Below are 22,589 nucleotides of genomic sequence, written 5' to 3' on the forward strand. Positions count from 1 at the left end.
CTGGCAGTGATGTAAAGTCAGTTGGATTTGTAGTAACTGTGAAGCAACTGCTATGTTCCTGTTTGAAGCCCGTTAGAAGCTAGAAGAGCATAAAATGTTCTGTATCCAAACAAGTCCAGATGCCCAGTGTTTACTCCATCATTTCTCACTGACGGTGCTTTGTTCCAAGATGCTCAAAATCTCTCCAGAATGTGTGTGCAACCAGAGTTTTGCCAGAAAGCAAAATGCTTTGGATCCACAGTGTAATCATTTGGTTTATAATGCAAAAGCTGCCTGGAGAAATCAGACAATATAGTCTGTTAACTAAATACGTTTGAGATGTGACTATGAAGTTTAACTTTGTGTGCATATGAAAGACAGTGTTAAGGTTTGTATTACTGTCTAGAGGTGAGGACGTAAATTAATGAATAGTTTCTTGTATCTATGCTGAAATATTTCAGTTTTTTCCAATCCTGTTTTCTCAGGCTATTAAGCTTGCACAATAAATCTCTCTCCAGCTTCACGCCCATATTCAATTTCTGGATTAGACATCTGTTTTAAACAGGTCTGCTTGTCAGGAAAGTACTTTGCTTACTCTAAAGGGAAATAGACCTTTTTTTCAACCCAGTTAAAATAATTTATTTAAACCAGTCTTTCCTTTTGAATTGCTGCTGTCTGCCAGACTTATCGTCTTTCAAAGGGCAGAGGCTCTTTAATGTTTGATGTGTGGTAGTTTGTAACAGTTTAACTGAGCCTGAGGCAAATAATTCCCCAGTGTGTGTGTGTGTGTGTGGGCGTTCAGAACAATAAGTGTCAATGAAATTCAACATCAGTGTTTCTTAGACTATGATTTGTGAATCATTTCTGTTTAACCGTACCGAGTACCTGGTGGCTCAAAAATAATAAAATATAAAAACATATTCATAGTATTAATTAGTTATTATTCTTAGCAACCTTTAAAGTTCATGGAACTTTTGCAATTGTACACTGCAAAAAAGTCTAAAAACAAGATAAAAACACTAAATCTGAGGGAAATGATCTTGCTGCATGGACAGATAATTTCACTTGACAAGATTTCTTAAATTAAGATTGTTAAATCTAGAAATAAGCATGTTGAACGTTTAAAATAAGAAATTAACTCTTAAAACAAAATAAATTAAAGCTGCAAGCAGCGATGAACTGGCCCAAGCAGAGTGCACTGACAATTATTTAAAACTTTAGATTTAGAAGTGTTGAAAAATAATCTGTCCATGCAGCAAGATAATTTCCTTCAGATTTAGTGTTTTTATCTTGTTTTTAGACACACCTTTTTTGCAGTGTAATTGTAGCTATCACGACTTTAACCCTAATTTTGTTCTCAAAAATGTATATATACATATATATAAGTACCATAACAGTCCTTCAATTTCCCCACTTTGGTAACTCAAGTGTAATCTGCTTGTTTTTTTGTTTTTTTTTGGAAGTGGTTGAATGTTTTAACTTGTTGTTTTTGTCATCAGAAGTAGAAGTTTTCAGCTAAGAACAAATCTAATCACCTAGTTTTACTGTGCTCAGTGCCTTCCCTGTGAGCAAAAGAGTCTTGCTCCTTCTCTCAGTGTGACTTCTAAGTATCTCCAAGTGAGACCTCTAAGTATCTGCTGGTCAGCAGAAGGAGGGAATGTGATAGTGACAGGTGCAGCCACCTAAAATAGGAGAGGAGTGGAGGGGGAAGGCCCAGAGCAGAGTGGTGGAGGTAATGGAAAAGGGGAGAGAAAAGAGGACTGCAATGAAATAATAAGTGCACAGAGACAAAATAGAGTACATCAAGAGAAAGACCGAAAGAGACCACAGCAAGAGACAAATCTCTAAATGTTCTTGCAGTTGAAAGATTTATCATCAATAATTCAATGCAGCACAATAACTCTTCTGTCTCGAGCCACCTATAACTTTTGCAATTCATAACTTATCTGCAAAACCCAGTCATCCATACTAAATTGGAGAACTCAGAGCAGAGACACTCATGCAATACACTCAAAGGGCTGTAATGAGTTCTCCATTATTGCTGCAGTATGAAACCTATGAATGTAGCCTTTGCTGTTCAATTGCGCATTTGTTCATGGATTAAATAATAGTCGGTTTGTTGTTTGGTGTCCCAGGGTCAGACAGGCTGCAGTGACTTATTCTGTAATGTTGCAGCTACAACAATCAGCAGCCTGAAGCTGGGAGCAGAATAAATGTCATGTCATGGCATTTTTACCATTCAGGAGGAAACAGAGAAGTTCAGCTTTTATACCATGCTGTACATTGTGTTGCAATACAAAAGCAGAAAAAGAAGCCTTTGATGCAACAGAGTAAAGCTTTTTTTTTTCAAAAAAATGTAACATGCTGTTTCTTTGAGCTTCAAAATTTGTATCAATATATCTGACATTTAAAAAAATATTTGTATGGTTATTCATGCATCATAATAAAGGTTTGAGTAGATTTAATGGACTTTAGGGTTATCATACTATGCCAGGCCATCAGCGATCCTGTGAGCCCTTAACTGTATGGAAGTGACATGAAAGAGGTAATTAACAAGTTGCCTACAAATCTGATGTATGCCGCATTTGGAATCTAGCATAATATTATATGAATTCCTGAAAGGTGTTTGGAAATGTCTGATTTTCTACACAAGTATGGACTGAAATTTGTAGAAATCCTACGGAAATTTTGTCGTTTTTACTCTTCTACGTGGGGACCGGCTGCTCGTTAAGAAAAGTCAGAACGAGTCGAAGCAGCACAGTCCTCCTGCAGCAGTCTTTCCAAGCTGCAGAGCCAGAGGGGATGTTAACCCCTTAGCGTCCAGTCTGCAAATTGCTAATAGGCTAACAGTTAGCTCTGTAGCAGTACAGTGTGTATGTGCTGCTGCTGCAGGAGGTGTTCACTTAGTGATCTCTGTTTGTTTACAATAAGCACCGGACACTAAAAACTGTTCCCATTGTTTAAAAGTAGTGCAATAAAAATACAGATGTTTTCCCTAACATGATGAATAATCGTGATTACAATATTGATCAAAATAATCGTGATTATCATTTTGGCCATAATCATGCAGCCCTAATCTGTAGGCTATCATACGAACCATGCTGCATACATTTTTTTTAGAAGATTTCTGTTCATAAGAAGGCAAAGCAAGTTTATTTATATAGCACAGTTCAGTAACAAGACTATTCAAAGTGCTTTACATAAAACAAGGAGTTACAGTGCAGTGTAAGAAATGAATGATAATTTGATTAAATCAGAGGCAGCAGTGTATTTTCATTGAGTTTGTTCCAGATACATGGTGCATAAAAAGCTGAGAGCAGTTTAAAGAACATGTTGTGTTAGAGACAAAGAGTAAATAAAGAGAAGGGAAGAAAAAAGACTCCTCAGGACTGTAGTGGAGCTCTTTAGCTACAGATTGAGATGCTGTCTGTAACCTTTTTCAAAAAAATGTAGCCACCTCATAAATCTTGGTGCTGGGCTGGACTCCAGGTTCAGGTTGCACCCAACAGTTTTTTTCTATTTTGTTGAGTGTTAACCTCATCTATCCTGTCACATTCTAATATATGGAAAGACAGTAAAACTGAATTTTTCAGTCAGCAGTAGATACCTGCAAGAAAAAGTAACTTGTCCAGTACTAAATCTAGATCTGTTGACACTGTAATTAGTTAGAGAGATGTTTGGCTATTTTAGAGCTGATATGTAAGAGATGATGTGCAGCGAATGTGACCTAAATTCTCGGCCAGACCTTTGTATTTACTCTGGCTGAACCTTTTCATATCGTCAGGCAGCACAGACCCATAACCTTTAATATAACCTTTATTATACAACCACAACAGTCCAGTAAAATCAGCCCTTATAATCTTGAGGTGAATGATGATACAAGACACACTGTAAAAAAGATAAACAATAGCTACTCAATAAAATTGAGGCAGCAGATTGCACGCAATATTATTAATTAAATCTAACTACGTTACAAGTTGAGTTAATAACAACTTAACAGGAAGTGCCTGTCAATTAAAAACGGACTAATTCTATTGTGTTGGATTCATTCAAAATTCTTTTGATTTAGAATAACATACACATAAAGATTATTTTTAATGTGATCAGAATAAGTAGATTATATCTCAAACATTTTTATATGAAAGTTACTTAAACAACTGCCTCAAAATCAAGGACGCATTTATATTTAATACATTTTATCAAATATATTAAGTAAAATGAAATGACTACAGAATAATTTATTACAGTGCAGAAATGTTTGGAAGAAAGACACAAAATAAGGGTCAGGGAGAAAAAATGGTTGATTGGGAGATTTTATTCTTGGAGATATTTCAGCAAGTGGAGGAGAAAACATGACTAAGAAGAGTGAGGGTGCCACAAGGGCCTTCACACTGCAGTCTGTCACGGAGGATCCCAATAGTGCACCGCATGGTGTCTTCCAGTTTTCAAAGGGAAACCCCATCCCCACTCTCCACTCTGCCTTATTGAACTGTTCCTCTCCTCCACCCACATACTGAGCAATGTGCTGTCCCTCACTCTTTTTATGGCTGCAGAAATATAATCAATGTTCCGAGGTGGCCTGTATCAGCACACTCGGATCAGAGCATCAGGCAGAAATCTGGACTGCAAAGAAAGAATGGAAATGAGATTTCATCATTATTCATTCGCCAAGAGTGATTTGATTCCCTTGCAGGTGATTGAGTGGCACGGATATGGCACCTTGTCAATTCAGAATTTGAGAAGAGGGTGTGAAAGGCTTAAATAGTAAACATATGTTCAGATGAAAAATATTTAGAAACTGATCATGAACTGAAATAAAGTATCAGCTAGGGCTGCACTATTATGGCCAAAATGATAAACACAATTATTTTGATCAATATTGTAATCACGATTATTAATCACAATTATTCATCATGTTAGGGAAAACATCTGTATTTTTATTGCACTACTTTTAAACAAACAATAAGAACAGTTTTTTTTGCAGCAGCAGCACACACTGTACTGCTACAGAGCTAACTGTTAGCCTTTTAGCAATTTGCAGACTGGACACTAAGGGGTTAACATCCCCTCCGGCTCTGCAGCTGGGAGAGACTGCTGCAGGAGGACTGTGCCGCTTCAACTCGTTCTTACTCTTCTTAACGAGCTACCAGCCCCCGCAGCTCGTCAAGAAAAGTAAGAACGAGTCTCAAAAAGTCTCCAATAACACCAGAAAATGTTGCTGGATTTGTCACCAGTCGCTTTTTTGAAAAAAAGTCACTAAGGGGGTCTGAAAAGTCGCTAAATATAGCAACAAAGTTCCGGCCAAAATTGTGATCACAATTAAAATTCGATCAATTGTGCAGCCCTAGTATCAGCCATGTTCACAGTAGTATAATTACCCCTCAGTGCCTGCCCCGTCCTACCTCTTAGTTTTAGCAGAGCATGAGAGGATTGGAGGGAGTGTATTTCTCTCACCACTTTGTATCTGTTTGCTTGTTTGCTTCCTGTGTGGGGCGGGCAGCCTGCCTGCTTGTCTGGGGAACCCTGGCTACCCTCTGTCTGCCCCATCAGACGGCCCTAGAGAATATACAAAGGTGTCTGCTTTCAGGCGCTATCTGTGCCTCTGGCTGTAAATCTGTGCTGCATTACACACCTCTATTTGCACACACTAGTCTATTTGTTTGTGTAACTGTCTGTCAGTTTATATCCAATTGTCTCTACCTCTCCCTCTGACCCCGGACATCCACATAGCCCGGATGCTTCAGCCGCCAAGTCCAAACATGGTTTGGCTGTAACCCGACACCCACCATGTTGATGGTCATGTGGGTGACAAACAGCACTTCCTGGCTTTAACTCAATACTTCCTACCTGTTTTGGCTCAGATATGGTCATGTGAGATTCACAAATAATCAGGAGTTGTGGTTGGCTTACAATAAAGCATCAGGTGCACATCATTCAAATCCCAAAAGCTGCCTCTATTAATATAAGGGTGAGTTAAGCTCCGGGGTTTGTGTGGACTCTAAGTCAGCTTTTCACATGGTCACATTGGAAGTGATTCATGCAGTGTGACTCTTGGAAGGGCACATCTCTGTAGTTGCTGATGCATTTGACTGAGTACTATCATAAGTTTGAGTGCCCTAAAGTTCGGGGTGGAATAACAATTTAGCTATGCACCAACAACGAGCTGCTAATTGCTGGCTGAGGCTTATGTGTTTATATTATGTCCTAACACAAAATTAACAAAATATAATGCAGAAAAAGAAACCGTGTCATCACATAATTTGTCGAGCAGAGTGATCTCCAACTTGTATTTAGGTTGCAAGCAGCATAAAGAGGGACAGAAGGCTTCCTCCAGTGATTTAAACATAGGAGTTAAAACCATAAACCATAAACCAACACAAACTGACACCATAGTGTTGGTCGGATCCACCAGCCAATTTGGCAGCCATTTTTTCAAGGCTCTCTCTTGTGCTTTATATTCTTCTTGACTGAGTGAGTCTGTATATTTGCACTCTGCACATTCTTCACTTAATTTGCACTAGGTTGTATATAGTATATTGTATATTGTTAAATGTCCTTTTCTATTAGATTGTTTCTTTTTTATCTTTATATAAAAGGGAAATAATTTTTTGTGCAATTTTTGTGGTCGGCTGTTACAAAGAAATTTCCCCGCTGTGGGATTAATAAAATCTAATCTGATCTAATCTAATAATACTGACCAAGTTTCAGAATCAATTCTGTTCATTTGAAGAGTGAAAGGTTGTTTCCTTCTCTTAACTTAGAGAAGGGCATCCTCAGAGCCCTCAGACCTACGTTAATGTTAAATAGATTATGTATCTGCCCCTTGGTTTGGATCCAAAATTGAATGAGTTCTTCCTTGGCCCATGTTACAACTTTCCACCAAGTTCCATCAGAATCGGGCGAGTGCTTTTTCTGTAATCGTGATGACAAACAGACACACGAACATAACTTCCTTGGCGGAGATAATAATTTGTTGTATGATGTCCACAGTAGGGCTGGGCGATATGGACCAAAAGTCATATCCTGATATATTTTATATCAGGCTGAATATCGATATATGATATTTATTTGAGTTCGAGTTTGAGTTTATTTATCTAAAACAGGGACAATACATATTAATGAACAAATACATGTAAATATGCAAGATTATAGCCAATGGCTAATTTCCATCTTTAGTCTCTTTGGCAGGTTGATGTCAAGACAATAAAATCAATAAACGGTAACAACAAGTAGAACAGTTGGCCTTCATGGCCAAAATGAACAGGAGTAATTACCGAGAGAGAAAACGTGTCCTTGAAAACACAATAGAACAGAAAATAAAAATTATCCAGATGTTTTTATCGCAAAGTGAGAGCAAATGTTCAGTCAAAGTCAAATATGACATGTCACAAGTAGTGTTATTGAAACCGTTTATTTAAGTGAACATAAATACTGTATAACAACAGGAGTACCATTTTTTTAAATGTAAAGTTCCATAAAGTGCACAAATAAAATAGGCCAATCTTTTTCTGAAATAAATATATTTATATGAGAAAAGAATAACAAAAATTACAAAATAACTTAATATGACAAACCCTAGTAAGGGCAGCATTTATATATAAAGCAACTTGCCTGGATCAAGGATCATAGCTCAAATTTGAACTATATCGATATATGTGATATGGTCTAATTCCATATCACATTAAAAAATATATCAATATATCTTTTATATGGATATATCGCCCAGCCCTACCACAGACCTATAATATCCCTCATTTATTGTAGAAATGGCTTCCTACAAATGTTACCCCAGTATTTTCCCACGACATCTTGCTGTCTGTTTATGTACTTGTCTTAGGTTTAACATATTTATCCTGCAGAGATTAAAAATACCGTACCAAAAATAATTAACAATCTATCTATCTATTAATGAGGATTTGCAAATTGTTCTGCAGTTCATCCAAATCCAAATCACATATTTCTATAATTAAAATAGAAGTGCTTATTAGGGCATGTATGCATAAATGAGAAACTGATCAAGAAATTATATAAAATGTTTCCTGCAATTTTAAAGGCAGGCTGGAAGCCTGTAGAGAATGGGTCTCAAACTCGCGGCCCGTGGGCCAATTGTGGCCCTTGTGACGATATTTTGTGGCCCCCACCTTGATATGAAAGTTTAATGTGAGTTTTATATGAATGGCACTTTACCGTGTTGTGTGTGGAAGGTCCCTTTAATTACTTTTTTTGGTAATTTTGTGTCTTTTTTTGGTAATTTTGTGTCTTTTTAAAAATAATTTTGTCTTTTTTTTTGGTAATTTTGTGTCTTTTTAAAATAATTTTGTGTCTTTATTTTGTGATTTTTTTGTCTTTTTTGGGTCATTTTGTGAATTTTTAAAATAATTTTGTGTCTTTTTTGGTAATTCTGTGTATTTTTTGTCATTTTGTTTCTTTTTTTGTCATTTTGTGTCTTTTTTGTTAATTCTGTGTATTTTTTGTCATTTTGTTTCGTTTTTGGTCATTTTGTGTCTTTTTTTAGTAATTTTGTGTCTTTTTTTGGTCATTTTGATACTGACTCCAGTGGCCCCCAGGTAGTTTGAGTTTGAGACCCCTGCTGTAGAGCTTGCACCTGAACCACAGATCCCTCAGAGTCCTCCTCACAGTCCCAGGCCTGTTTGATCTTGCTTACAGAGGTAGAGTGATTGAAGCATGAGTAAATCTGTCATGTGAGACTGTGCCTGTAGAAATAGATGGAAGCCACTGGTAGGTCTGCTGTATAACGTACGGGCATATATCGTCTATGGCTGTCATCCGATCGCACATCTTGTCTCGGAGCAGTGAGTCACTCGGTTACTTCAGTCTGCTTTTAGACACCCACTAGCTCAGCCCTATCTCCTTAATGGGGACTGCAGTCTGAGTCTGCCCGCACTGTCCTCAAAACAGGCCAGTTTAGCCCACTTTACCCTTCTTTTTCAGCCCAGTCAAGCTGAGCTTTTTCTGTGACCTTACAACTTTCTCTGCAGTAATGCCAACTCTCAAACCGGTTGTATTCAGTCCTGAAAAACAGAAATGCATGTTGTGGTGTATAAATCCACTTCAATCCACTTTATTTGTATAGCACATTTAAACAACAAAAACGTCTCCAAAGTGCTGTACATAGAATCAACAATAAAACAAACATTTCCATATACCAATCAGCAATAAATAATGAGTGTATAAATCTAAAATTATGCTACAAATAAATAAATAAAGCTACACTGTAACAAATTGCTGTGTATTTACATCAGAATCTTACTGTATTTTAAAATAATTGTAAAATACTGTTAAATATTCATCCCACACATGTAAATTAACAGTTAAATCGGTCAATTAACAAGAGATAACTGTAATTTAACAGCAACTGTATTATACTGTTTGATAAATTACAAAATTATGTAAAATAACCACAACACCCACAGTTACCCTACGGTCATATACTGTAATCCAAAATACGATAATATACTGCTAAAATAAATTATAGTACATGGACTGTAAAATAACAGTTAAATACTGCTGCCAGTATTTTACTGTTATTTTACAGTGAAACTCAGCTTTTGAAGTTGTGTGAGTGGTAGGTGTTATTAGTGTGTGAGGGAGGTGGGAAAGATATTCCACCACTTTTGTTTTAACAGGATTCAGAACTTGATCACACTGAAATTTACAGAATTTGCTCCAAACTCTGGTTTGTATGGTCGATGCACGGTTTAAGTAACACTTGAGATGCATATTGAGTGGTGTTTTTCATGTCTGCAGTGAAGGAGGGAGGGCACATTGCTCCACTTTCCAGAGTGCAAAGCAGAGAACACGAGGACAGGACAGAGGAGACATTTCAAGGCTGAGGAGAGATAGATGATAGCCGGCCAGAGGAAGAGGGGACACTCTTCAGCCAAAGAAACACTAGAGCCCTTTGGGTATAAGACAGGAGTAGATGTTATGAGGTCACTGATCTGCATCACTTTCCATTTTCCTGCCTCGACCACGCTTTGAAGAGCCTGCCTATTCTCCTAAACACTATGAGTCGTAAATATATGTGGTGCTGCTGAGCTGCCAGGGCGAGACAGCGATCAGGTTAAGAACCAGAAGACAGCATGATTCATTAGTTGTTAGGTGAGAGGGGAGAAAAGTCAGGAATCTGTCCAGAACTGTAGAGAGGAACATTAGACAGGTTAAGTGATGGACCTACTTGCGTAATGACTGAGTCCGAGGAACAGCTGAGTATGTTGAGTGTCAGGTGTGGGTTTCACAGGGGAGGGGGGGTGTTTATGGCTGTATTTACACCAGTCTCTGGACGCTGTGGGCATTGACGAGGAGCTACAAATTACTGTCTGTTAGCATTCTGCTAGTGGAACTGAGTTGCATGTATCTATTGTGCCGGCCCAAACTGAGGAAAGCTGTTTGAAGTCTTCTCAGCTGGCCATTTAAAGGCCAGTTTCTGCTTCGTAACCACAAATTTGTTTTTCTGCTCACTTATTCACATATCTTTGTATTTTAGATTTTTAATGCATTTTTTTACTTAGCAGGCAGAAAGTGTTTTTTATTAACTTCTGAATAATATGAACATCAATTATTAGAAACTTTCTTTAGTTGTCTAATCAATCCATTTCATTGTTGCATGGCAGTGTTACCTACATAGTAGTGTTACTACTGCGTTACCTTACAGTGACATGCTAATTGATTTCCATACAGTAGGGCTGGGCGATTTATCGATATGAAAAATATATCGATATATTTTTAAATGTGATATGGAATTACACCATATCGCATATATCGATATAGTTCAATTTTTATACATAAATTCTGCCCTTACTAGGGTTTGTCATATTTATATATTTTGTACTGTAAGCATTTTTTAGGGATATTAAAATTTGACCATTTTTGACAAAAATAGACATGCTATAGTATAGACTTTTTTTGAAAGGGTAATTTTTGAAAATCCCATAATGTGGTAATTTGTTGCTATTTTTGACAAATAGTTCTTGACCCATGAGTCCTGAGATTCGAAACCAGGGACCCGATAGCCGCTAATTTCGGACAAACTATACCACCATTAGACTATTTCATTTCATAGGCTATTTTTATTTAAGATATTTTTTTATTTATATGTGCACTTTATGGAGCTTTGATTTTTTTTAAAAAGGTACTCCTGTTGTTATACAGTATTTATGTTCATTTTAATAAACGGTTTCAATAAAACTACTTGTGACATGTCATATTTGACTCTCACTTTGCGATAAAAATATCAGGATATATATTGAATATCTGCCCTTAATAAATGGGGTAACATCTAGTTTTTCTGTTTATTCATATCAAATTCAAATTTGAGGAAGAGTCCCTGAGGTGCACCAGCTTGTTTTAAAAGGGTTCCTCAGACACAAAAACATGGAAGTTAACAGAAATGTTCACATAAATAACAGTAATGGTACTAAAATGAAATAATACAAGTGGCACAAAACAACCAACATCATAACATTAACAAGAGCACACAAATAACAGCTCTCAAACCACACATCTCTGTGTCATCTACAAAAATATATTTCACACTGTAACACCAACAAAATAATATGATGTTAAAAGTACTGAGCCTACCTGTAAACAAGCAAGACGCCTTGAAGTCATGACTACAAGTTATAAATATGAGTGATTTTGGCAAATCGTTCCAGTCCCATTGTGCTCTAAATTTAAAAGCTTCCCGATTTCTTTCTTTGTGTCTGAGCTTCATGGTGTAAATGGAACTAAAAGCTGGGTTAAAGTAAATGCATTTGGAAAAAAAGAGCAGCCAACGAAAGTGTCTCCTTGAGTTGGATGCTTGTAGTTGTTGTGTACTGAACAGCGAGTGCCTATTTTTGTGCCATTCTATTTTGTTTCTAGTATGTGCCAGTTTAGTCAATAAAAGGTCAGGGTTGTACACAGCAGTGCAAAGACAAGCCAGAATCAGGAAGTGCTATAAAAACACAAAACAATGTGTACGAAATAGGAAAAAGCAGGCATATCAGGGACAAGCAGCAGCAATAATGCACTTAAAAAAAAAAAAAAACAACTGTTGTTTTTATGGTAAATAAATGGCAGCTGTGGTTGCCAGAACTTTACCTTAATAAATACGGTAGAACTTTTTTTAATATGACATTAAAAGATATTGGCACTGTTGATTTCAAGTTTAAGATTGCCATTTTATTCAATTTTTTTCTGTATAAATAAAAAGTTTTTCCATCAAAAGAAACACTGTTCTGCCATATTATTGACAAGAAAATACTTAATAAATGCCGCATGAATTAAAGATTTTACCATTAAATATTACAGTATATTTTTGTTAGCGATATGGTGTTTAGTACATTTAACAGTGAGAAAAAGTATTTTTACAAAAGATAAATGCAAAAATTACAGTGATGCTTGTATATATATTTCAGTATATTTTTGTTACACACACAATGACAGTGTATTTTTCAGTGGAGTAATGTATTTTTTCGAAAAATGAAAAAACTGTAAAAAAAAAAAAAAAAAAATACTGTTTTGGCTGATATATACATTTACGGTGTTTCATTGTTACTGAAGCGGAATTAACCCATTTATCATTTTACGGTCTTTTACTGTCATGGTTTAGTAGTTTTTCACCATAAAATCTACAGACATTTTTTACAGTGTGTAAGGGAAATAAAGCTATGGTTGAAATTAGTAACATAAAATATGTGTCCGAAAAGGAATAGCTAGTGAATAAAGTGTTTTTTTATTGGTTGCAGGATGACCAGGTCTGTCTGCAGTGCACTGCCTCCGTCCTGAAGGAGCAGCAGATTAAACTATGTCTGTCCTGCGAGGGCTTCGGGAACCGTCTCTGCTTCCTGGAAACCACATCCAACGCTCAGGTAAGATGTTGGCATCCTTTCTTCCCTTTTGTTTGGGCTGTTATTGGCTGTATCCCAATGTCAATGATCCTTCCTTCAGATTTGGGTCTTCCAGAGACGAGGCCAGAGTCCTCCTTTCACTGTGATAACCACAATATAACAACCTTCAGTCCTGATTACATTCAGCTCTAAGAGCTTAGATTTCTAAACCAGTTCATGACTACTTGAACATTACTTTTTATTGCATAGTTATATCCTGTCTGGGTCAGATATGTGTTGTGTGTGTGTTGTCTCCTCTATTTGTATCTTACCTATGCACTTGCTGTCTTTTATATTTGTATTTATTTTTATTATTTTAGGGACTACGGATGCAAACTAGCAGCCTTGCTATAATCCGGCATATTTACAAAGACATTTTTCGATGTTCATTAATGTGCACTGTCCCTATCCAAAAATAAAGTATTAAAGTCAAAAATGACTTGGATGTGTCTTTGGCATCAGCACTCCGACACATATTATATTATTATTATTATTATTATTATTATTATATTAGTGGAAATGGAAGAAGATGCTTTAAGGTTGAATCTCCACGATTTAGCAAGTAAAAGCCACAAACCTGAATATTTCACTGATCCTGGATGAATTTGGCCGCTACTTAGTTTCATAAAAGCAGCGGAGCAGAACTCACCATGGAGATGTGTTCTGGGATTTTTTAAATTTTATTTTACAGTACAATAACAGTTATTTATAAATAACAATACTGGATAATAGCGGAATGTCGATCCCTGTTTACACAATAAACAAATGTATAACTTTTTTTTCTTTTTTTTACATATTTTATTTATAAGTTTTCAGTTTTATAAACATGCATCACAACTACAAGGGAAACATCAGCCCCCACCCCCACCCTCAGTGATAAAGAAATGGGAAAAACAAACAAACAAACAAAACAAAATTAACCCAATAAACAAAACAGAAACATGCTCTTATAGGATTACAAATGTATAACTTCCTGAATGGCATAGCTATGTATTAAATTTGCACATAGTACCTCATCTGATGCATGTATATGAATTAACAATTAATAACTTTAGCCGACTGAAACAGCATCAATTAACTTAACCGGTAATGTATCAAGATGATGTTTATTATCTTTTAGCTAAATATTCTGACATTTGTTTATACATATGTTTTGCTTGATTATGAACACAAGTTTTGTAAGTTATGTGATAATAGTGTAAACTTACTCAAGTTAAAGTACAACAGAATCAGCATCAAAATGTACTTAAAGTATCAACACTAAAAGTACTTGTTATGCAGAATGGGTCCACTCAGAATTATATATATATTCAAAATATATTTTGGATTATTATTATTGATGCATTTATTAAAGCAGGGTTTTACTGTCGTCAAGGTAGGACTAATTTCACTTAAAACTACTTAATGTACTTTTATGTGGTTGAATTTATAAACATGCGTTATCATTTTCTTCATATCGTGCTGCCGTCGTCGCTGTTTCTACGCTCGCCATTTTTAAATCTCCCTGTAGACCGGTGTGTGCAAGGCATTATGGGTAGTCGGAGCGCAGGGAGGATACACACATGCATCCTTGGGAATTGGTTAACAGAAGGACTCTGTCCTCTGGAGGATCCTGGACATTGGGACAGTCCTCCAGCTGTCAATGACGTAGTTTCCTTTAAATTCAGCTGTTTGAGGATCCTTCCTTGACTTTGGGATACAGCCATTGTGTGTTATCTTGCTTTTCATGAACTTTGTTTCCCCTCTGTGCAGAATGTGCCCCCGGACCTGGCCATATGTGCCTTCATTCTGGAGCAGTCCCTGTCGGTCCGCGCTCTGCAGGAGATGCTGGCCAACACGGTGGAGATGACTGATGTAGGTTAAAAAACAGAAATACAGAAATTAGTTAAAGAGTTAATCCTCTTGAGTCAGTGAAATCATTACTTCTTCATGACGTCACAACATAAAAAACGTGGCGACGCCGTCACCTTTCCCTCTAAAGTTCTGGCTTGGAACTCCAGGTTTTGTTTAATGATGAAAGTAAAACAGAGATAAGGTCAGACATATTTAGTATAAAAATATAAACATTATATGTTATATTTGCAACCTGTAAACACATTTGCAACCTTTAAAACTCATTGGGCGTTATTGTTTCCAAGGGGGGAAAAAAACATACTTTTTTAAAAATCAGATTTTGTTGTTTTTTGGTTTCTTTTGGGTTCAAAATGTTTATCCAGTAAGTCAAAGTGAAAAAATAATTATCAGGTTACATAAATGAGATTGTGCAAAAAAAAAAAAAAAGTATGATAGCGATGTTAAATATGTTAAATATGCATGTTACACTATTTTTTCCAAGTGGCAGAATGAAAAGTATTTAAAAAATGGACAAAATAGCCCAAGACTCCAAAGGGTTAAAGAATATCTGGAGAGGATGGAGACCTGTCCATATTTTTTGCTTTTGAGATGTGAAAGATCAAGTACGGTAGATGCTTTAGGGGAATTTGGCCATGAATGACAAATAGAGAAATAGACTTTGGTCGAAAGATTTTTCTCATCCTGGCTGACTCTTTAAAATGAATCTCATCCTTTTGCAATATATTATACTGCACCTGTCTCCTTCCTGTCCCTTTCTCTGCCACAGGACTGAATTCTTTCATTTTAATTGGGATTGTGAATATAGTTTCCAGATATATCATCTGAATTTGTTGACAGATTTGCTTATGCTTTTTTTTCCAACTGAGAGCAACACTTCCACATCTTTGGAAATTCTGTCTGTTTTCTTACATAGTTAACATGAGAAAATGAGCACCAATTTAATTCTATGTCCCGTATGTAACAAAGAAATGTTTAGCTCCTAGTTTGGCACAAAACCTGGAAGCTGCATCAAAGGTGGCTTCTATATAGCGAAAAATGTCCTTTTTACATGTTTTGTCTTGTGTTGTATTCAACACGTCTCCATCCAAGAGGTATCAGATCTATCTCTGTTTTTTTGTGTTTTTTTAAACTAAATATATATATATTTTTTTTCAATCAGTTCTGATATTTATTTTTTAATATATGAAGCTCATATTTCTAACATATTTTGATCCCACTATCATTACAATATATTACGTGAACAAGGTATAAAGGATTTTGCCTTACAGATGATAAAAGGGGTTTTATGTGTTTAATAAACTGATTATAATTTACATCAGGGGTCTCAAACTCGCGGCCCGCGGGCCAATTGCGGCCCTTTTGATGATATTTTGTGGCCCCCACCTTGATATGAAAGTTTAATGTGAGTTTTATATTAATGGCACTTTACTGTGTTGTGTGTGGAAGATCCCTTTAATTACTTTTTAAAAAATATAATTTTGTGTCTTTTTTAATAATTTTGTGTCTTTTTTTGGTAATTTTTTGTCTTTTTTAGTAATTTTGTGTCTTTTTTTGGTCATTTTGTTTCTTCTTAAAGTTATTTTTTTTTTCTGTCATTTTGTGTCTTTTTTATAACTTTGTCTTTTTGTAGTAATTTTGTGTCTTTTTTCTCTCATTTTGTGTCTTTTTGTAGTAATTTAGTTTTTTTCTCTCATTTTGTGTCTTTTTTATGTGGTAATTTGATACTGCCTCCAGCGGCCCCCAGGTAATTTGAGTTTGAGACCCCCGATTACATTATATGCCTGTTACAGTGAAACCGGTAAAACCACCAACATGTTGTTGTTTTTTTTTTAGTGGGACTACTTTTTTGTTGAAATATAGATGCTAAACTTATGTTTGTCCATCATGAAGCATACTGAACATAACAATTCTTCAGTCTATGTGTGAGCACCATAGATGGACTTATTCTTTGCTTTTTATTTAATTCAGATTTTTTTTACTTGTTATCTGACACCCCCTCCACTCCCCTTCCTCTCTTGCTTTCTGCCAAGCAGGCAGTCGATTTGGACCAATGGGTATGTCTGTTAATATGTCTTTTTTCCTGTAACGTGTGTCTCAACCAACCTGGCAACTGTCCTCGTTCCTGTCCTGTTGCCCGCTGGGTGTCCTATTAAGTGAAATTGTGCTGTATCATTCACACGTCTTGGTTCATATCTGTTTAGGTGGTGATCGCTCTGTGCGCTTATCATTAATTTCTAGATAGAGCAACTGATGGGGTCCAAGTAAACAAGTCCATTGTCTTTAAATTTAAATTATCTGCCCTATAATAGCAAGGAGTTCTAGCAAGGTATCACAATGCATCCCTCATTTGCATTTCATGCAGACAAAGCACCACCACATTAATCCTCATGCTCTTCATCATAAATATTACGCTGCCTCACCTTGCTTTCTGTTCATTTTATTTCAGCACAATGTTCTGGCATAGTCTTTGTTGTGCTTTTTAAGTTTTCACACTGCTGGGAAGAGTTTGAAGGTTGTTCAAATCAGGATAGATATCAAGTAGTTTGTTGACATATAACTACAGCTGCTGTAGATCATATTAACAGGTATCTTAATAAAACCATATACCAGGGTAAAGAGCCATTGTTGGTCAAAAAAAAAAGAGAAAAATATCACAATGGAGCCTTATTTTACCTTATTTTAAGCCTCACAATGAAGATGAAACTACCTACTGAGTCTAAATTAGCCTACCAACAATACTAATAGATCATAATGAGCATTTATTAGTATGATTTTGTCAGAATGCAGCCACAACCCAAGTGCAAATGAGATGCTGGACACTAAGGAAACATTTCAAGAGATTCCAAAATCGAAGGGAAACTCAAAACTAGACTTTTAGAGGTTAAATTTAGAGTAAAATTTAATGTTAAGATGCAGAGCCGTAGACTTTCTGAAGCTATGGTGCACACGTTAGTTGACTAAAATGTAAAAATAACATAAAATGTAATGCCGTATATAAGCAACAAATTTTATAATTGAAGAATACAAATTGCTTTCGGCCTACACCAACAATCAATGAAAATTAAAATGTAAAGAAATGGAAAATAAACTTAATTTGGTGTAATTTTAGGGAGCCACTGCATACGGCCTGAAGAAAGAGCATCACGTATTACAGTAGAGACTGATTCAGCTCAGAATATTAACAGAAAACAATGTTTTTCAGCTTCCTTTAAAGATGGGTCAAAGAACTCTTGTGCTTGTGAAACCTAAGATAGGCTCTTTATTCGCAGCATTTTATTAGGTGCTTATCGGGGCTCGTTTGGTAAGTTTCTGGCCTCACAGGAGTTGGAACATGTGGATGAAGCAGGAGGATGAGAATAGCATGGCATGCAGCCCAGTGGGGGGTCCCTCCCACCTCTGTTGCATGGATGGGGAAACCAGATACCCCCAAAGCCCCAGACAGGCCTATCTTCCTCTTAACAGACACAAAATCACACAGCACCACCTGTCCCAACCAAGCCTGGCGCTAATACAGACCAGAGCTAATGGTATAGTGCTAACACTTGACATACCTGCCCCCGACTCATCCAGTGGATTATGGGTGCTTAACCCCACAGAAAGGCTGAGCCTTATCTTCCTGTTGGCTGCACTAAACAGTTGTTTTGGCTAATCTATCTACAACTGTTGCAGTAATTGTGTTTTCTCGTTGCATCCTTGCTGGATGTTGAGAAAAGGTAGGATGGATTAATGTTATATTTGCCTTTATGTGGGATTGTAATCTTCAGATTCAAAGTTTTAATGTGTGTCGCTAATTCAGTCACATCATTGTGATACCTTCTCTGAGAAATTATTTCCCAGTTTCAGCAATATCCCTACACTGCTTTGTTATTGATGTGGTTCTTGTTGTTATTCCTCTTATATTTTTTAAAAGAATGGACCCTAACATGTTCTGTACAGTATGTGCTTTAGGAAAAAGTCATTGTTTAGTGACGTGGAGATGTTAATTAATATATTTCCATAATAAATGACCACAAATGACTCCATATTATTTATACTAGTAGCGTTCTTTTCAAGGATTTTACAATAATGAGGCTTCAATACAAGCTAAAGTTGTAAATTGTCACAATTGTTAGTATTCATTTTGCCCATCCGTTTTATTCGTCCCATTCTAATCTTTCCTGTACCGACATTTCTTAAATAACTTTTTACTCTTGCACCTTCGATTGCATTTCTTTTTTGCAACATTCCAAAAGTTTGCTTTAATTTCCCTTCACGCTTGAAAGGAAATAAAGACAGTTTGGACTCTTAATAATGTGCTTCTGACCCCTGGACCTTCTATAATGTATCTTGTTTCCTCCCTGTGTGATCAAGGTGTATCTGAAGTGGTCAGTCCTGACAGGCTGCTCTGATAGATAACACTCTTCTTCTTTCCTTCCAGTCGTCCCAAGGTGGAGGTCATCGTACCTTACTGTACGGCCACGCCATCCTTCTGAGGCACTACCACTCAGGCATGGTAAGACTGCATCCAACGTGTTTTTAAGAAAATTAATAACACAAAGCATTGTTTAATTCCAGCGTCTTTGCTATGGTTTATAGTAGGGCTGCACGATTATGGCCAAAATGATAATCACGATTATTAATCATGATTATTCATCAGGTTAGGGAAAACATCTGGATTTTTATTGCACTACTTTTAAACAAATAATAGGAACAGCTTTTAGTGTTCGGTGCTTATTATAAACAAACAGATCGCTAAGTGAACACCTCCTGCAGCAGCACATACACACTGTACTGCTACAGAGCTAGCAGTTAGCCTGTTTGCAATTTGCAGACTGGACGCTAAGGGGTTAACATCCCCTCCGGCTCTGCAGCTGGGAGAGACTGCTGCAGGAGGACTGTGGTGCTTCGACTCGTTCTTACTCTTCTTAACGAGTCGTCGGGGCCAGCGGCTCGTTAAGAAGAGTAAGAATGAGTCTCCAAAAGTCTCTAATAACACCAGAAAAAGTCGCTGGATTTGTCGGTAGTGGCTTTTTTTGAAAAGTCGCGTGTTGTTGTGGCGTCGAGTACTACGTCACATCCTGCTAACGGTCTATCCAATCAGCAACCAGGCTTTTTTCAGTGGAGAAAAACGGCCCCGCCCCCTGGTGGTTGGTTGACTACTGGTGTAGAAAGTGCTTGATTAGATATGCAGGAGAGCCGCATTTTAAAATGGAAATATCGCCGATGATCAGGTTAATTTAATCATGGCGGCTAAAATTCGATTAGCTGTGCAGCCCTAGTTTATAGACACATTTTTAACCTGCATTTTGTCAAAATTGTGGTCATGTCCTAATGAAGACATTTCTCCCTAGTACCTGAGCTGTTTGACTACATCTCGGTCACTCACGGACAAGCTGGCCTTTGACGTGGGCTTACAAGAAGACTCCACTGGTAAAACCAAACCTGGAAATCCTTTTCAACATACAACTGAATGCTCTCATTTTCTAAGCCTGCATTAAGTGATTACTGAAACCCATTTTCCTCTAGTAGCATTGCTTATTTTTTGTGAAATTCTGAATTAAATACGGCATTTGAATTTTGCTGAGTCGGACATCTTGAAACTACTGACATAAACTGAGTCAGCAGTACATATCTTTTAGTGCAGTACATTTATTTCACTGCAGTTTGTGAAATATAAACATTGGGAGGGTTACTGTGAGGAAGCAGTGGGAGCAGTATGTTGTAGGTGAACACATTTTATGAATATATATCATTTGAAAGTCTCAATCTCTGTGTGGAAACTGACGTAGTTTGTTCTTTCTCTTCTTGCAGGTGAGGCCTGTTGGTGGACCATTCATCCAGCCTCCAAGCAAAGGTCAGAAGGTGAAAAGGTCAGGGTGGGAGATGACCTCATCCTTGTGAGCGTGTCCTCTGAGAGATACCTGGTAAGACTCTTTAGAGCCTTTACACAATGCAGGATTTAGACATGTACTATAAGCTGTTCTAAACTCAACCTGTCTCCCTCTTTTGTCCTCAGCACTTATCCTACGCCAGTGGGGATCTGATGGTGGATGCTTCCTTCATGCAGACTCTGTGGAACATGAATCCAATTAGTTCAGGATGTGAACTTGCTGAGGGTACAAATCTGCTTTACACATTTTGCTCTACAGCTAGCAGTAGGGCTGTTTCCACTACCGCCCAAAACCCGGAATGAGGCGGGTCTCACTCGCCGAAAAACACCTAATTTGAATACGAGCTGTCTGGAGCAGACTTTTGTCTGGACTTTTTTTGTCCCTGTAGAAGAGCAGGGCTGTTTTTCTCCCCTGAAAAAAGCCTGGTTGCTGATTGGATAGAATGCTAAGCAGGATGTGACGTAGTACTCGACGCCAAAACAACAACACACCATTTGTAAAAGCCGGCGAAGCAGTGTTGCCAACTTAGTGACTTTGTTGCTATATTTAGTGACTTTTCAGACCCCCTTAGCGACTATTTTTCAAGAAAGTGACGAGAGACAAATCCAGTGACTTTTTCTGGTATTATTGGAGACTTTTGGAGACTCGTTCTTACTCTTCTTAACGAGCCCCACAGAGTAAGAATGAGTCGAAGCGACACAGTCCTTGCACTGCTACAGTTAGCTCTGTAGCAGTACAGTGTGTATGTGCTAACAGGCTAACAGTTAGCTCTGTAGCAGTACAGTGTGTATGTGCTGCTGCTGCAGGAGGTGTTCACTTAGTGATCTCTGTTTGTTTACAACAAGCACCGGACACTCTGTGCAGTTAGTGATGCCGATCGAAAACCATACATCACCTCTGGAGTCTCGTAAATCCCTCTGGGGGCCTTTTTGTAATGGAGACATGCAGAGTGAGTGGACATTTGAGAGGGCGTGGCCTGAGACTTTCCCTCTTCCCCCTAAAAGAAACATGGCTAGTGTTGTTGCCTGGATCCAGTCCTTTGAATCCATCCACTTGTTTCGTTATCTGTTGTAGATCCAGTGAGCACTGTGGCGGAACTAATGATTAGTCAACTGGTGTCAAATTGTTTTCAAGCTGTTCGTCTATATAAAATGCAGGTCTTCTCAAAATTGCACAGCCTAGAAGTTTGTTTTTATTTCACACAACTCCACTTTTAAAACCCCTGCAGTGTTGGAAAATCGTATCCCCCTCCTTCACAGACAGGAGGTAATGTCAGGCTGAAGGTAAAAACAGAGTTGACAATTCTGTCTAGCCACCAGTGCTGCTCAATTCATATATGCACATGCAGACATTGAAACATATACTGCAAAAAAGGTGTGTCTAAAAAAACTAAATCTGAGGGAAATGATCTTGCTGCATGGAAAGATAATTTCACTTGACAAGATTTCTTAAATTCAGATTATTACATCTAGAAATACGCATGTTGAACACTTAAAATAAGAAATTAACTCTTAAAACAAGATGAATTATATAACACTTCTAAATCTAAAGTTTTTTTTTTATCTTGGTAAGAAACAAATAATTGTCAGTGCACTCTGCTCGGGCCAGTTCATCGCTGCTGGCAGCTTTAATTTATCTTGTTTTAAGAGTTAATTTCTTATTTTAGGCGTACAGCATGCTTATTTCTAGATTGAATAATCTTAATTTTAGAAATCTTGTCAAGTGAAATTATCTGTCCATGCAGCAAGATCATTTCCCTCAGATTTAGTCTTTTTATCTTGTTTTTAGACACTCCTTTTTTGCAGTGTACTTTGATCAGAAAGAGACATTTAGAGATTCATTGTGTTGTGTATTCTTCCTCTCAGGGTTCCTGACAGGAGGTCACGTTCTCAGGCTGTTCCACGGCCACATGGATGAGTGTCTGGCCATCGCCACGCCAGAGGAAGGAGAGGAAAAGCGCAGGTGAGAGGAAGAGGATACAGAGTGTTTTTCAGCA

General features: G+C 37.3%; 1 protein-coding gene across 1 annotated transcript in view; it reads left to right on the plus strand.

Moving 5' to 3' along the window:
- The window catches only part of ryr1b (ryanodine receptor 1b (skeletal)), a 118,322-nt gene that overhangs the window by 9,981 nt on the left and 85,752 nt on the right, over positions 1 to 22,589 (plus strand). Inside the window, exons 2-9 of the mRNA XM_059330916.1 lie at positions 12,729 to 12,851; positions 14,622 to 14,723; positions 16,757 to 16,777; positions 19,141 to 19,215; positions 20,054 to 20,132; positions 20,514 to 20,626; positions 20,719 to 20,818; positions 22,459 to 22,555. Of these exons, the coding sequence (XP_059186899.1) occupies positions 12,729 to 12,851; positions 14,622 to 14,723; positions 16,757 to 16,777; positions 19,141 to 19,215; positions 20,054 to 20,132; positions 20,514 to 20,626; positions 20,719 to 20,818; positions 22,459 to 22,555 (710 nt within the window). The remainder of the gene's footprint in view (positions 1 to 12,728; positions 12,852 to 14,621; positions 14,724 to 16,756; positions 16,778 to 19,140; positions 19,216 to 20,053; positions 20,133 to 20,513; positions 20,627 to 20,718; positions 20,819 to 22,458; positions 22,556 to 22,589) is intronic.

Source organism: Centropristis striata, chromosome 4 (assembly GCF_030273125.1).
Source record: "Centropristis striata isolate RG_2023a ecotype Rhode Island chromosome 4, C.striata_1.0, whole genome shotgun sequence".
Classification (NCBI taxonomy): Eukaryota; Metazoa; Chordata; class Actinopteri; order Perciformes; family Serranidae; genus Centropristis; species Centropristis striata.